The sequence below is a fragment of the Spermophilus citellus genome (assembly GCF_964194105.1).
Source record: "Spermophilus citellus genome assembly, chromosome: 10".
NCBI classification, from domain to species: domain Eukaryota; kingdom Metazoa; phylum Chordata; class Mammalia; order Rodentia; family Sciuridae; genus Spermophilus; species Spermophilus citellus.
The window spans coordinates 65,048,371-65,062,688 of NC_138197.1; the positions used below are offsets into that span (position 1 = coordinate 65,048,371).

The following is a 14,318-nucleotide window of genomic DNA, read 5'->3' on the forward strand; positions in this document are numbered from 1 at the left end:
AGTTGAATAATCTTAATTAAATCTCTAATGAATTCCCCCCTTGCCACGTAACATAACACATTCATAGGTTCTGGGGATTCATATATAGACATTTGGAAGATTATTATTCAGCCTACCACAGTCTGTTCTGTGACCACCAAAGTTTCATATCTATCTGACATACAAAAACATTCATGCCAACCCAAAATACCCACAAAATCTCATCTAAATCTTAACGAAATCAAAAGCCTTAGAAACAAGACATCAGCAATATCTTGGCAGAGGAGGACTTTTAGGGGATCATCCTCTGTGAAAATACACCAATTTGAACAACTATCCACACATAAAAATATCATCACAAGAGCTAAGGAAACCAGATGTGAGATTACAGAACCTGGATGTAATACAGAAGTAAGAAAAGACAGACTGAATAGGGGAAAAAAAGACAGTTTTATATTATCCATGTCATCCCTCCCAAACCTCAGGGAGCAGAGCTTATGGAGACATACTCGCCACTTGGAAGAAGTAAAGGGAAGCGAACACCAGGCTTTGTATCAGACCTCTTTGTATCAGACTTTCTGCAGTGAAAAACAACACTAGACAGGTAGCCATGGCCCAAGGTTCCAAAGCAATACCCACAGACAGAGCCTTAAAGACCACTGTAGTGCCAGATAAGATCTTGCAGACTGCAGCTTGGGCCTATTGGGAAGACTCTGTCTTTAAAACCTCCCACTTCCAGGAAAACCCCAGCTACCCTAAGTACCGGAGTAGTCCGTACATGAAGCTGACCCTAACTGACTCAGGCTGCAGGCCACCCCTCAGACAAGCCAAGCTCTAGGCCATTCCCAGTACCAGGCTGAACCCTGCAGTTCCAGGCTTCAACACCAAGCTGTCCCACACAATCTTACTCATTAGGCTCACCCCAGCAAATAGAGGCTACGGGCCTACACCAGCACCAGGACAGTCCCTGTGGACTCAGGGTGCAGATCAGTCCCCCATGAATATAGGCTCCAGAACTGCTGCACAGATTCAATCAATAGGTCCACACTACTGCATCCAGGCAATAGTCCTAATCACCTGCTAAGAAAGCACCAACACAGCCTGCCCAAGAATTTCAGCAACAAGCCCACTGACAGACACAACATATAGCCCTGCCGAGAATCTCTGGACACACTGACCAATGAAGGGCTTTCCCAATCAAAACCAGCCTACAAGGACTAGGAAAAGTTCCTACTTTTTCAAATGCAGAGTCATTAATATAAGGCAACAGGAAACATGAAAAAACAGAGTCATAACACTATCAAAAGAACACAATAATCTTCCAGTAGTTGGACCCAAAGAAATGAAAATAAATGAATTGAGTGTCAAATAATTAAAAAATAATGTCATGAAGAAGTCAGCAAACTTTAAGAAGATACTGGGAAATAATTCAACAAAATCAGGGGAAAACTAAACCAATATGATAAATTTAATAGGGTAACTGAAATTATTCTTTAAAATCAAATAGGAATTAGAGAGCTGAAAAATACAGTGAAAGATATGAAAAATATGATAAAGAGCAACATCAGTAGAACTGATCAAGCAGAGAAAGACTAGGTGAACTTGAAGATAAGGTATGTGACAATACACAAGCAGAGGAGAAAAAGGAAAAACGAATGAAAAGGAATAATGAAACTTTGTGGGATTTATAGAACAACTGACATCAAAACAGAAAACTTTATTATAGAGTTATGACAGTTTAAGGAAAAAAGAAAAGAGGGTTGAAATCTTGATGAAATAATAGCAGAAAACTTTACAAATGTAGAAAAATATATAAATATACAGGTACAGAAAGGTCAAAGTTCTCCAAACATATTCAATGCTAACAATACTGGCATAACACATATCATCAAGCTATCAAAATTCAAAGACAAAAGAGAATCCTAAAAGCAGAAAAAAAAGAACCAAATCACATGTAAAGAATTTCCAAAAAGGCTAACAAAAATTTCTCAGAAGAAACTTAAAGGTCAGCCGAAAGTGGAGTAACATGTTCAAAGTGCTAGAGCAAAAACCCTACCAACCAAGAATACTGTAATTGGCAAAGATGTCCTACAAAAATGAAGTATAAGAAAGCCCTTCCTAGACAAATGAAAGCAGAGAAAGTTAATCAACTCTAGACATGTCTTATAAGAAAGGGTAAAAGGACTTTGTCAAGCTAAATGACAAGGACAATGAGGAGTAACATGAAAATGTAAAAGTATAAAATTCACTGGTAAAAGTAAGTACAAAATCAAATTTGAAATATTCAGACTGTAATAGTGTTGTATAAATCATTCGTAACTTAAGTGTGAAAGATAAAAGACCAAAATATTAAATGATAAAAGTTACAATTATTTGTTAACAAATACACATATAAAATATGTAAACATTGACACTGTTAATACAAAATGTCTGTGGGGAAGGTAAAGTGCAAGGATTTTATTTTTTGAATGATCAAATTTAACTTGTTGGCAGTTTAAAACTGCACATTATTATACAAGATGTTTTGTGTAAGTCTCATTGTAACCACAAAGGAAAAATCTTTAACAGATATAGAAAGGATAAAAAGTAAGCAAATCATCACCAGACAAAATCACCTAATAACAAAGGAAAACTTCAAAAGAAAAAGGAACTAAAGAGTCTACAAGACAACCAAAAAGCAATTAACAAAATAACAGCAGTAAGTCCTTACTTAGCAATAATTACTTTAACTCTGAATATATTAAATTTTCCAATCAGAAGACAAGTGTTCCTAAATAGGGTTCCTAAAAAGAAAAAAGAATCAACTATATGATGCCTAAAAGAGAGTCACTTCATCTTTAGACACTTGGAGGATGAAAGTGAAGGGATGGGAAAAGATTTCTATGCAAATGAAAAACAAAACAAAACAAAAAAGGTAGGGGTAGCTATGCTTAACTCAAGACAAAATAATAGACTTCAATACAAAAATTGTAAATAAAATAGTTAATAGGTCATATAAGCTCTGGGGTCAATTCATCAAGGGTATCTAATAATTAACTGTAGAGAAAAATGGACCCAAACCAAAATAAATAAATACATAAAGCAAATATTAATAGATGTGAAAGGAGAAATATATTAGACCAATAATGATATGGGACTTCAATAACCCACTTTCAGCAATGCACATATCATCCAGACAGAAAATCAATAAGGAAACATTGGACTTAAACTATACTTAAAATTGAATGGACCTAATAGATATGCATAGAACATTCTATCCAATAACAGAAAAATACAAATTCTCAAGCACTCATGGAACACTCTCCAGAATAGATCATTTGTTAGGCCAAAAATATGAGTCAACAGATTTTAAAAGACTAAAATCAAATATCTTTTCCAACAACCATGGTATTGCTACAGTTTAAATCTTAATTGAAATAGAATTGTAAGTTCAAGTCAGAGCGGTTAGACCCTTACCTCAAACCACATACAAAAAAAAAAAAATCTCAAAATGGATTATAGACTTCAATGTAAGACCCCAAACCATAGAACTACTAAAAGAAAAAGTGAGAAAACCTCAAGGGCATTGTTCTAGACAATAATAGTTTGAATATCATACCAAATTCAACAAAAGTAAAAATAGATAAGGATTACCTTAAACTAAAATGCTTCTGCATGGTAAAGGAAGCAACAAGTGAAAAACTAACCTACAGACTGAAAGAAAATATCTGCAAACCATAAACCTGACAATGGGTTAATAACCAAAATATGTAAGAAACTAAACAACTTAATAGCAATTAAACAAGTAAAACAATTTTTAAGACACAGAGCTGAATACACATTTCTCAAAAGAATATTCACAAAGGGCTAGCAGAAGTATGAAAAAATATTTACCATCACTAATTAATAAAACCACAATGAGATAGCACCTAAACCTGTTAGAATAGAATAATTTTTATCAAAAAGAAGTAAAAATAACAAACATTGCCATGGATGTGCAGAAAAGGGAACCTGTGCATATTATATTCTCACTGATGAGAATATAAATTGGCACATCCTTTAAATTATGGAAATCAGTGTGGGAAGTACCACCAAAAAGTTTAAAACAGAACTACCATATGATCCAGCATTCTCACTTCTGGGTATAAATTCAAAGGAAATTAAATTATTATGTCAAAGAGATAAATGGACTCCTACTTTCATTGCAGAATTATGCCCAATGGCCAAAATAGAGAATCAACCCAAGTGCCCATCCTCAGATGAATAAATAAAGAAAATGTGGTGTATATATACACAATTGAATATTGTTCCACATTAAAGAAGAAAATTCTGTCACTATTGATGACATAGATGGACCTGGAAGCCATTAAAGTAAGTTAAATAATCCAGGCACAGAAAGACAAATACCACATGATCTCACCCATATGTGGAATCTGAAAAATAACTCCTACAAGTAGAGAGTAGAACAGTAGTTACCAGGAGCTGAGTGTAGGAGAAAAATCATCAGGGAGATGTTGGTAAAAGGATAAAAACTTTCAGTTAAATGGAGAAATAAGTTCAGAAGTTCTGCTGTATTATAACTGTAATTCTTTTTTTAAAAAACTCTTTTTTAATATTTATTTTTTAGGTATAGATAGACACAACACAATGTCTTTATTTTTATGCTTTTTTATTTTTTTATTTTTTATTTTATTTATTTTTTTATTTTTTTATTTTTTATTTTATTGTTTATTGTTTATTTTTATTTTTATTTTTTATTTATTTATATATTTTATTTTTTATTTTATTTTTATTTTTATATGCTGAGGATCAAACCCAGGTCCGATCCGTGCTAGGCAAACGCTCTACTGCTGAGCCACAATCCCAGCCCATATGGTAACTGTGATTCTAGAGAGGAAAAAAGGAAACGAAAGGTAGGGGTAGAGCTCATGAAAATCAAAAGGATATCAGTAGAATAGAGGAAAGAGACCAGGAAGAAGAAGAAGGGGAGGGAAAGAGAGAATACCGAACAATATTGTCCAAATCATATTGTTATATTGTATGTATGTATGTATGTATAATAACAAATATTACCATTATATACAATTATAATGCTCCAATAAAAATATTTTAAAAACAAGGCATTGTACTTTCAAATACCTCTAGGACACTAAATTTTAAGTGTCCTCATCAAAAAATTTGCAAATATGTGTTAAAATGAACCTGCTGATCAGCTTTATTTGGATATTCCACAATGTACGTAGTTAAAAACACATTGTACCTGAAAAATGTTACAACTTACATTTGTCATTTAAAAACTATATTAAGAATAATAAAAGTTTCAAGTCTTATATAAATCAGGTATAAGTGAGGCTCCAGGCATAATTCATTCTTAGACACAATAATAGAAGTAAAAAAAAGTCTGGTCACCATACATAAGCAATTTTGAAATCCAGACAGGAAAACCACATGTTTTCAAGTTCTGAGAATAATTCTCTATGATTCTTAACTTCACCTATTAGCATCTCATTGCTTCCCTTTAATTAAATTTCTTTTTTTTGAGAAATTATATCCCATCTGATTGAAATGTATGCTATATCAAGATCATTGCACTGTCATGTGTAACTAATTAAAACAAATAAAAAATTTTCTTTTTTATGAAAAGTGACCCATGTTTACAACAAAGAAGTCTTTTTCTTGCTTTTAGAAATTTTGAGATTTTATCCTCTTCTCCCATTTTATCCTCTGACTCGGGCAGAGCCAGCAGTAGCATTTTTCCTGGTATAGTATTCTTCAGAACCTTATAGGTTTGTATATCATGGAGATTCACTCATAGTTGGGGGAAACAGATATTCCTCAGATAAAAGATAACTCCACAGATATTTCCTGAATAATTCTATCTCTATCCCTGGCCTCTAGCTAGCTGCACTGCTCACACCTGTGATCCCAGCAACTCGGGAGGTCAAGGGAGGAGTATCACAAGTTTGAAATCAACCTGGGCAATTTAGCAAGACCCTATCTCAAAAACAATAAAAAATAAAAATAAAAAAAGACTTGGTATGTAGCTCAGTGGTAGAGCACTCCTGGGTTCAATCCTAGTACTGAAAAACAAGAGGGAAAATAAAAATGAAGTTTTTTAAAAAAAAATTCCTGACCTCTGCTGAAATAATTGAGGGGATCCATGAATTACATGTCCTTCAAAGATCCCTAACTGCAATCTGACCTTCTGTACTTCTGAGACACTAGCAAAATATTTTCCAGCCATACTATTGGTTTTCTCTCCAGAACAGCCATTCCTGGATGGTGAATCTCATATTTAACATTTTTGTGTGTGTATAATATAAACGGGCAGAGGATTTCTCAAATATCATGTCCTGGATCCTTTTTGCTAAACAATTCTTCACCAAATTCTCTCTTTCATCTCATATTTTAATATAAGCTGCAAGAAAAGGCAAAGTATACCTTCAACATTTTTCTTAAAAATCACTTCAGCTTACTATACAAGTTAATTGTTTAAAAGTGCTGCTTTTCACAGTATAGAAATTCCTCAGAAAACCTGGAATGGAACTACCATTGACCCACATATCCCACTCCTCGGTTTATACCCAAAGGAATTAAAATCAGCATACTACAGTTACACAGTCACATCAATGTTTATAGCAGCTCAAATCACAATAGCTAAACTATGGAACCAACCTAGATGTCCTTCAATAGATGAATGGATAAAGAAAATGTGGTACATATACACAATGGAATATTATTCAGCCTTAAAGAAAAATGCAATTATGGCATTTGCAGGTGAATGGATGGAACTGAAGAATATCATGCTAAGAAAAATAAGCCAAACCCAAAAAACTAAAGGCCAAATGTTTTCTCTCATAAGTGAATGCTAATCCATAATTGGGGGTATAAGGTACAAGGAAGAATGAAGAAATTTTGGATTGTGCAGAGGGGAGGGGAGCGGGTGTTGGGATTGAAATAACAATGGAATGACTCAGCCATTATTTCCCTAAATACATGCCTGAATATACTACTAATGTGACTCTGGACCATGTACACCCAGAAGAATGAGAAGTTGTGCTCCATTTGTGTACAATATGTCAAAATGTATTCTACTGTCATGTACAACTAATTAGAACAAATTTAAAACCTTTTAAATATTTTTTTTTAAAAGTGTTGCTTTAGGGCTGGCATTATAGCTCAGTTGTACAGCATTTGCCTCACGTGCATGAGGCACTAGATTCTATCCTCAGCACCACATAAAAATAAATAAGTAAAGATATTGTGTCCATCTAAAACTAAAAAAAAAAAAATTAAAGTGCTGAGTGCTGCTTTCTACATGATGGAAGGACACAATTCAATTAAGTTTCCTACCACTACACAAACAAGGATATTCTTTCCTCTAGTTTATATTAACAAGTTCTTCATTTCCATCTGAGTCCTCTCTGACAGTGTCTTTAACATCTATATTTTTATCAACAGTCTGTTCATGATGACTTAGATAATGTTTAAGGAGATTTAGATTCTCTACCATGCTCTTCACTTTCTTCTGAATCCTCCCTAATAGAGTCACCAACATCCATATTTCAATTAAAATCCTATTCAGGGAAATCAAGAACTTTTTTAGTATGTTCTCAAAATTCTATCTGCCTATTGACCAACTCCAAAACCACTTCCAAACTTTTAGTTATTTCTTACAGAAGTACCCCACTTCCATATACCAAAACATATTAGTTTCCAATCGCTGCTAAAACCAATCACAACAAACTTAACGACATCAGTCAACATAAATTTATTACATCACAATTCTGGAGGTCAGAAATCCAAAATTAGCCTAACTGGACAAAAATCTAGGTGTTCTTTCTGAAGACTCTAAGGAAAAATATTTTCTTGACTTTTCCAGCTTCTAAAGACTTCTTAACAATCCTTGATTCTGGGCCCTCTTCCATCTTGAAAGCCAGCAACGGCTGGTCTAGTCTTTTTCACATCACAAAACTCGAATACTGACTCTGATCAAAGAACTCTGATACTGACCCTTCTACCTGTCTCTTACATATTTAAAGGACTTGTGATTACAGAGGGCTCATGCAGATAGTCCCTTGCAGCTTCTTTATCTTCTGATCAGCAAATTAGCAACCTTGTCATATAATATACATAAAATTCTCAGGTTCCAAGAACTAGAACAAGAACATCTTCGAGGGACTATTATTCTACCTACCACAATACACATCTATATAATGATGGCTTTTTAATTCTGCTCTATTAATGTGATCTACCATGTAACCTGGTCCCTGCTATACTCATTAGCTTTATTTCATATGTGTCTCCATTCCTCTAGACTTCTTCTATTTTCTCAAATGCACCATGCTCATTCTATTCTCAGGATCTTTGCTCATACCATTCCCCTTGCCTGTGTTATTCTTCCTCCCTGAATTCCCTCAGTCTTTCTTTACAGACTCCCCTTATGTATCCCTCAGTTATCAGCATAAATGACTCTTCCTCAGACAATTTCCCTGACCCTTTGATTCCCCAAACTAGAATACAGTTCCCATTACACCCACAGTTTTTCATATAATTTATCTCAATGGTGATTAAGTTATCTGTATACTTACTTAATAGCTGTTTTTAAGGCACTATGAAGACAAAGGTAAGTTCTACTTCTTTATCATACACCTAATAATGCATAGGAATAATTCATTTGGATGAATGAATGTAACTTGCTTAATATTCATAACATTGTTCATTTTATAATCAAGGATATAAATAAAGGGCATTCACCATAGTAACATAACTAGTCTCTTTGGTTTCTAAGTACATCTCTTAATCACTGTGTTATTTTACTCTACTGGGGCATCAATGACCATCACCCCTAAGTTTAGATGTGCCCATTAACTATCATACAAGTACTTATTGACACCTTGCTTTACTTAATTCAGTTACCTTGGCCTACTAAATCAATGTCCTTATTTCATTCCATTTTCAAACTGGCATGAGAGTAGATTTGTGAACATTTTTTCTTTTTATATTTTGATGTTCTTTAAAAATAATTACTAAATTTATTTTTAAATTATCAACTCAGGAAAAAATACACTTTTATTTTATCTACTTCTATGGGGATTAGTAAGATTATAAAATCTATGAACATTTTAGAAGAAATTTTCTTAAGCCAACAGATGAAACTATATATTTTGGGAACCTGGACAGATGAATTGTTAAAAAATCAAAGATCTAAAATTCATGCTTACTTTGCAAGAAAGTCCTAAAACTTTGCTTCTGTGCACTCTCATTCCTGATCTTTTATATACACAGAGAAAAGAACATTATTGTGATTGTTATCTTGGAAAACATTTCCTAGACTTTAAAACAAAGTAACTGCACTAGTCCTTAAGATTTCAGGACTCTTTGCTACTATTTGTAGGTCTTTCTCACTGTCAAAATTCACTCCTCCATTTCTTTAAATAATAATAAGTGTATATTTGTAGCTATGAGTAAGAATACAGCTAGAAATCACTAGAATATCCTAATGTAATGCCATATATATTGCCTGGACACTCTTTTCTTAGGAAAACTAATGTAATAGGGACAGATTGAAAGCCACATTTATTAAGTGATGATTTAATTTAACATCTTAAAACTTAAATTTCTAAAGCAGCTATAAAATAAATTTTAGCAACAATGAAACCATTTTAGTGATACTATGGTTGCTATTATAATAAAAAATATGACTTTGAAATATATTTCCATTTGTTGTGACTATAAACATATAATAATGTATTAATAATATATTCATATTTCATACTAATTTACAAAGATTATTCATAGTTTCAAAAAGTAGTGAATTGTATGCATCTCAAAAATCACTAAAGAGAAAAATGAAGTAGGCAAAAGGAAGAATTAATATTAAATAAGTAAAAATCTGGGCATATATATATGTAAAATATATATATATACATATAGAGAGAGAAAGAGAGAGAAGTTTATTTTAAAGCTAAGAGAGAGAAAAAAAGAGTTTTGTTATTGCAATAGAAATCTGACAGTTCAAAATCTCTTCTATCTATTTAGAACACATCTGATAGCACAAAGAGACCTATATGATAGGTTCATAAGAAATCTGAGAGCATTTCGCAGATTTTTGTAATTTGTTACTATTCCTGCTGTGACATTTTACATACCATATAAAATATCTGCAGTACCCTCAATTCACTATAAATGGGTCTATAAAATCTCCAGAGTTCCAATGCTTTTGTTTCTCTAAGCCCATGAGATACAATGAAGCAGCAAGACTCAGAACTGACTTCTTAACAAAACCTTCCATATCCTAAAAGCAGAGAAAATACCTTTACAAAGTAATGCAGAACTACCACTCAGCATCAAAGGTCCACTTGTTTTCAATTTTGGAATCCAAATGTTATAAAAAGAGAAATCACTAGAGCATAATCAATACATCAGTAATACATGCCTACTGAGAACACAGCAGGCAGTAAATACTTACTGAATGATTGGCTACATGAAATAAAGTTCATAATTTGGCAGGAAATGAAATCACATCTTCAAAAGTATGTAAGCATTTACTCTGTCTCAATATTGGGCTTGGTATCAATCATGAAACAAAACAACCAAATCATCAATGTACATTAATATCTAGTTACTGAAGATGATTCAAAGAAAACATATTTCATGTGTCTTAGTATTTGGAACATAATGTCTATCTTAAAGAAGCTGGAAATAAAATAAAAATAAATGCTAAACATTCTTTTTTAAAAATTACCAGGAAAAAATATTGGTTCCTTGAGACTATTTTCAAGAAACTGTCTGATATCTAGTTTTCCAATTGTCTCACATAAAATGTACATTCCTGAGGGTTCCTATTTGTGACAGTTCAGGCATTCTTCATATAAAGCCAGGAAGAACACTAATAGAATTTAAAGGATCTTTGGAAATATGAAGAGCACTTCAATACCATTTTTTATTAGAAGCTTTAGATTCTTTAAAGTTTTCAAGTTACTTGAATTGGCAGTAATGAAATAACTTGTTTTCCATTTCACAGAAACTGAAAATCAGAGATAAAGTAATACACAACAAAAAAACAAAGGCTTAGCCCGATAACATGCTTATTAAACTCTGAATTTTGCTGACAGCTGAGCCTTTATTTCCTTTATTAGATTGGGACATTGTTTTTAAAAGATATAGTATTTAAGCCCCACCCTCCAAAACAAGGTCTTTAAGTAAATAAGATACTAACTTAAATATCTGTCACAATAAAAACACCAAATTAACAATAAAATTAAAAGGACAGTTTTTAGAAAGGAAAATTTCATTTTAGTTTCTGGTAAAAGCAAACTTGTTTTAAATAAATGCAACACATGTCAATTTCCTCCTTTCCCAACTGTGAGCTTTGGTGTTACTGTCCATGGTGACACATACTGGCTATAACAGGCAATGACACCACTAGAAAAACACTCGAGTTTATGTGATTCCAATTTCTTGGTGGCAGATCTGCTGGAGTGGATGTATTTTGCACATTCAACCCTTTATTAATTATGAGTTGCACTTCTTAGGAAGACATAGCCCCAAAATAGCCAAAGAAAAATCTAGCTGGCTTGGGGAAAGACGCCTTATTCCATCAGATATGTTGAACCATACTCCATTTCTTTTTTCCCTTCATCTATCTTTCACCATATCTAAATCTAGTGTTTCTGTGTTTAGCTATCTTTCAGAAGCTCATATTATATCTTTCCACAAACCAAGTAATTTTCAAAAGCTTTACTAAATCAAAATTAAAGTTTATTGCACTGAAATTTCTTGTGACTGTAAAACACATTTAAATATAATTTGAAAAGTAGTCATTTGCGCATATCCCTGTCCACTGACTCAGAAAAAGTTTTAAAACCATAAGCGTATAATAAATGGATATAGAAGACATTAAGATTTTTTACTTAAAATATTTTCAAAACATTTTAAAATATTCAAAGATTCAAAATATTCCTCTTGTCATTTGGTGGAGAAGGAAGAACGATGATCTTTCCGTGATGAATTCTGCCTTACATATAGTGTACTTGTGATATACAGTAGATTAAAAAAATACTAAGAGGTATACATTTTTCCAGAAACACTACCCCCACAAAGAAAGGTCTCCCAGTAAGGCACCACTGCACCTGAAACTTTCAGAGATCAATGTCTTCATTAAGATTAAGCTATCTTGTTTCCTACCTAAATCAATTTCACCCAAATGAGGCGTTTGTGTTACAATTTATTGTTCCCCGGACTATAAAACCAACCATCTGCCATCGGGGTTTCCGGTAATTAAGGGACTCTTCATTAGGCTGGCAAGAGTACAAAATGAGGAGTAAGGTGAGGGACTGGAGAAAAACCAAGACACTTAAAAAGACATCCGACAATGTGTCTTACACTCAACCCTCAGCTCAGATACTGTCATCCATGAAGCAAGGCAAAGTTGGGAGGAGAGGCCGGGCCAACTCTTCCCAAGGCTATGGCAACTAAAACCGCACTGAGGACTTACTGCACTGGATCGTACCTTGAAAGAGAAAGGCTTTCGTCCCATTATGCAGCCCAGGGACCTGGCGCACTCCGGCTGTGGACTCTCCAAGTTCTAACTCTGTTAAGACGTCGATCTGCAGGGAGGGGTCTATCCCAAGTCCCCACACTGGTGGAGTGGGGAGGAGGAGAAAAGAAAGAAAAAGCTCCATTAAAACGCAATCCTCTTACTCCAAGGCAGCAAAGAACCGCGTCTTCGCGACAATATTGAGAAGTGATGACGAGAGGCGACTCCCTCCTCCACCGCGGAGAGCCTTACCTGAGATCAGCAGCCAAGCTTTAAATAGCGGGGCACCCAGTCCTATTTCCATGACCTACTTTAAGCCCCTCTCTGTAGGAAGTTCCCCCTCAGCCCTCAAAACTGATCAGCGGTGTGACCCGCCTCACTGTCTCCAAGGCAAGCACACACACAAAATTTCTAAATCCAAACCCGCCCCCTACTCCAGACCTACTTCGGGTCCAGGAAAAGCGAGGCGTTCCCCGCCAGCCCCCAGGCGGGAGCCATCCCTTTTCCCCGCCCTGGCTTTGGGACCACTCACCTGCCCCGAGACCGAAGATCAAACAGAAGGTTCTCAGTAAGACCCGAGACTCCATGGTGTGGATCTGCTCAGTCCATCGTCTCCCTCTTTAAAAATAAAAATCGAAGAGGTTCTTGGAATCGAGCGAGAAAATAGCGTGTGCCTCTCCTCCAGCTGCCTCGGGTTTACTGATTAGTAGGATTAACACGATTTGGTTGCCTAAGAAAGAAAAGGGAGGCCCCCGGAGACGCGTGAAGAACTTAGAGCCTCCAATGCGCTCATCATTCCCACACGGAGAGCCCAGGCGGCGGAGCGGGATGAGAGGAGATTGGGAGGGAGGGGTCGGGCTCGCCCGGGACCTGCTATGCTGGGGAATTAGCTCCCGAGCCAAATAAATGCAGCCCAAGATGCGCACACCCTGAGGAAGGAAGGCGGCCCCCAGAAAGCCTGGGCTGGGGCAGCCCCGCACCCGCCCTCTTCCCCGCCGCCCGAACCTGTTGTAAAGGCAGAGACAATGGAGAAAGCATCGGGAGACGCGCGGAGGAGAGACGGCTCCTCCTGGAGGGAGGGGCGGGCCCGGAGGCGGAGAGAGGAATTGGAAGGAGGGGCTGCCAGGGCGAGGCTGGCGCTCACTGTCCCTCTCCTGCACCGGCTCCCGGGTTCCTGGCTGTTCTGGCGAGCCCCCGAGCCACTGCAGCCTCCGCCCTCCTCCCTCCTTCTCTTGCTGACCGGCAATGCCAATCTCCTTTCCGGAATGAAAGATTTAAATTCAAGGTGCTAAGTTGATGGGTGGTCTTTGCTCTTACCCCTCGGTTTCGGGCGCGTGTCTCCAAAGACAGACCGAGAGACAGAAAAGACCACCCAGCTGCTGGAGGGGAAGGTAGAACGAGACGCCACTCTTAAGGCAAAGGGGTGAAGACCAAGTACACTCGTGCACAGGGCTCGGGAGCAGCACCGGGGGCAAGGAGAAGGCCACCAAAGCTCACGGGACTCGGAGGAAGAAGAGAAATTGCTGTAGATGGGTGGCGAGCCTGGGACATCCTGGGAGCCCTATGGGAGATTTTCCCAGCCCGGGGCGGGGCGCTGGAGAGCTTCCCTGGCTTGCAGAGTGCGGAAATAACTTAGGAGCTGCTGGACAGCTCCGGGACCTCGCGCGCCCCCTGCCAAAGCCAACGTGGAGGACCTAGGCTCGGGTTCTCCACGACAACCACACAGTAGCAGAAGTCAAGGCGGTAGGAAGGAAGGAAGGAAAGAAAGAAGGGAAGGAGGGAGGAGGAAGGGAAGGAAGGAGGGAAGGAAGAAAGAATG

The 14,318-nt window shown here is 36.4% G+C and overlaps 1 protein-coding gene across 2 annotated transcripts in view; it reads right to left on the minus strand.

Annotated features, from left to right (window-relative positions):
- NELL2 (neural EGFL like 2) overlaps window positions 1–13,155 on the minus strand; it is a gene marked incomplete at its 5' end in the record, with an annotated part of 362,215 nt that extends 349,060 nt beyond the window's left edge. The window contains 2 exons of one of the 2 annotated variants that reach the window (XM_081311609.1): window positions 12,473–12,601; window positions 13,032–13,155. In XM_081311609.1, coding sequence (XP_081167735.1) covers window positions 12,473–12,601; window positions 13,032–13,086 — 184 coding nt within the window. Of the gene's footprint in view, window positions 1–12,472; window positions 12,602–12,751; window positions 12,804–13,031 lie in introns of those variants that run through there. The other variant, XM_081311610.1, reaches the window with a different exon arrangement.
- Between the last annotated feature and the right edge of the window lie 1,163 nt (window positions 13,156–14,318).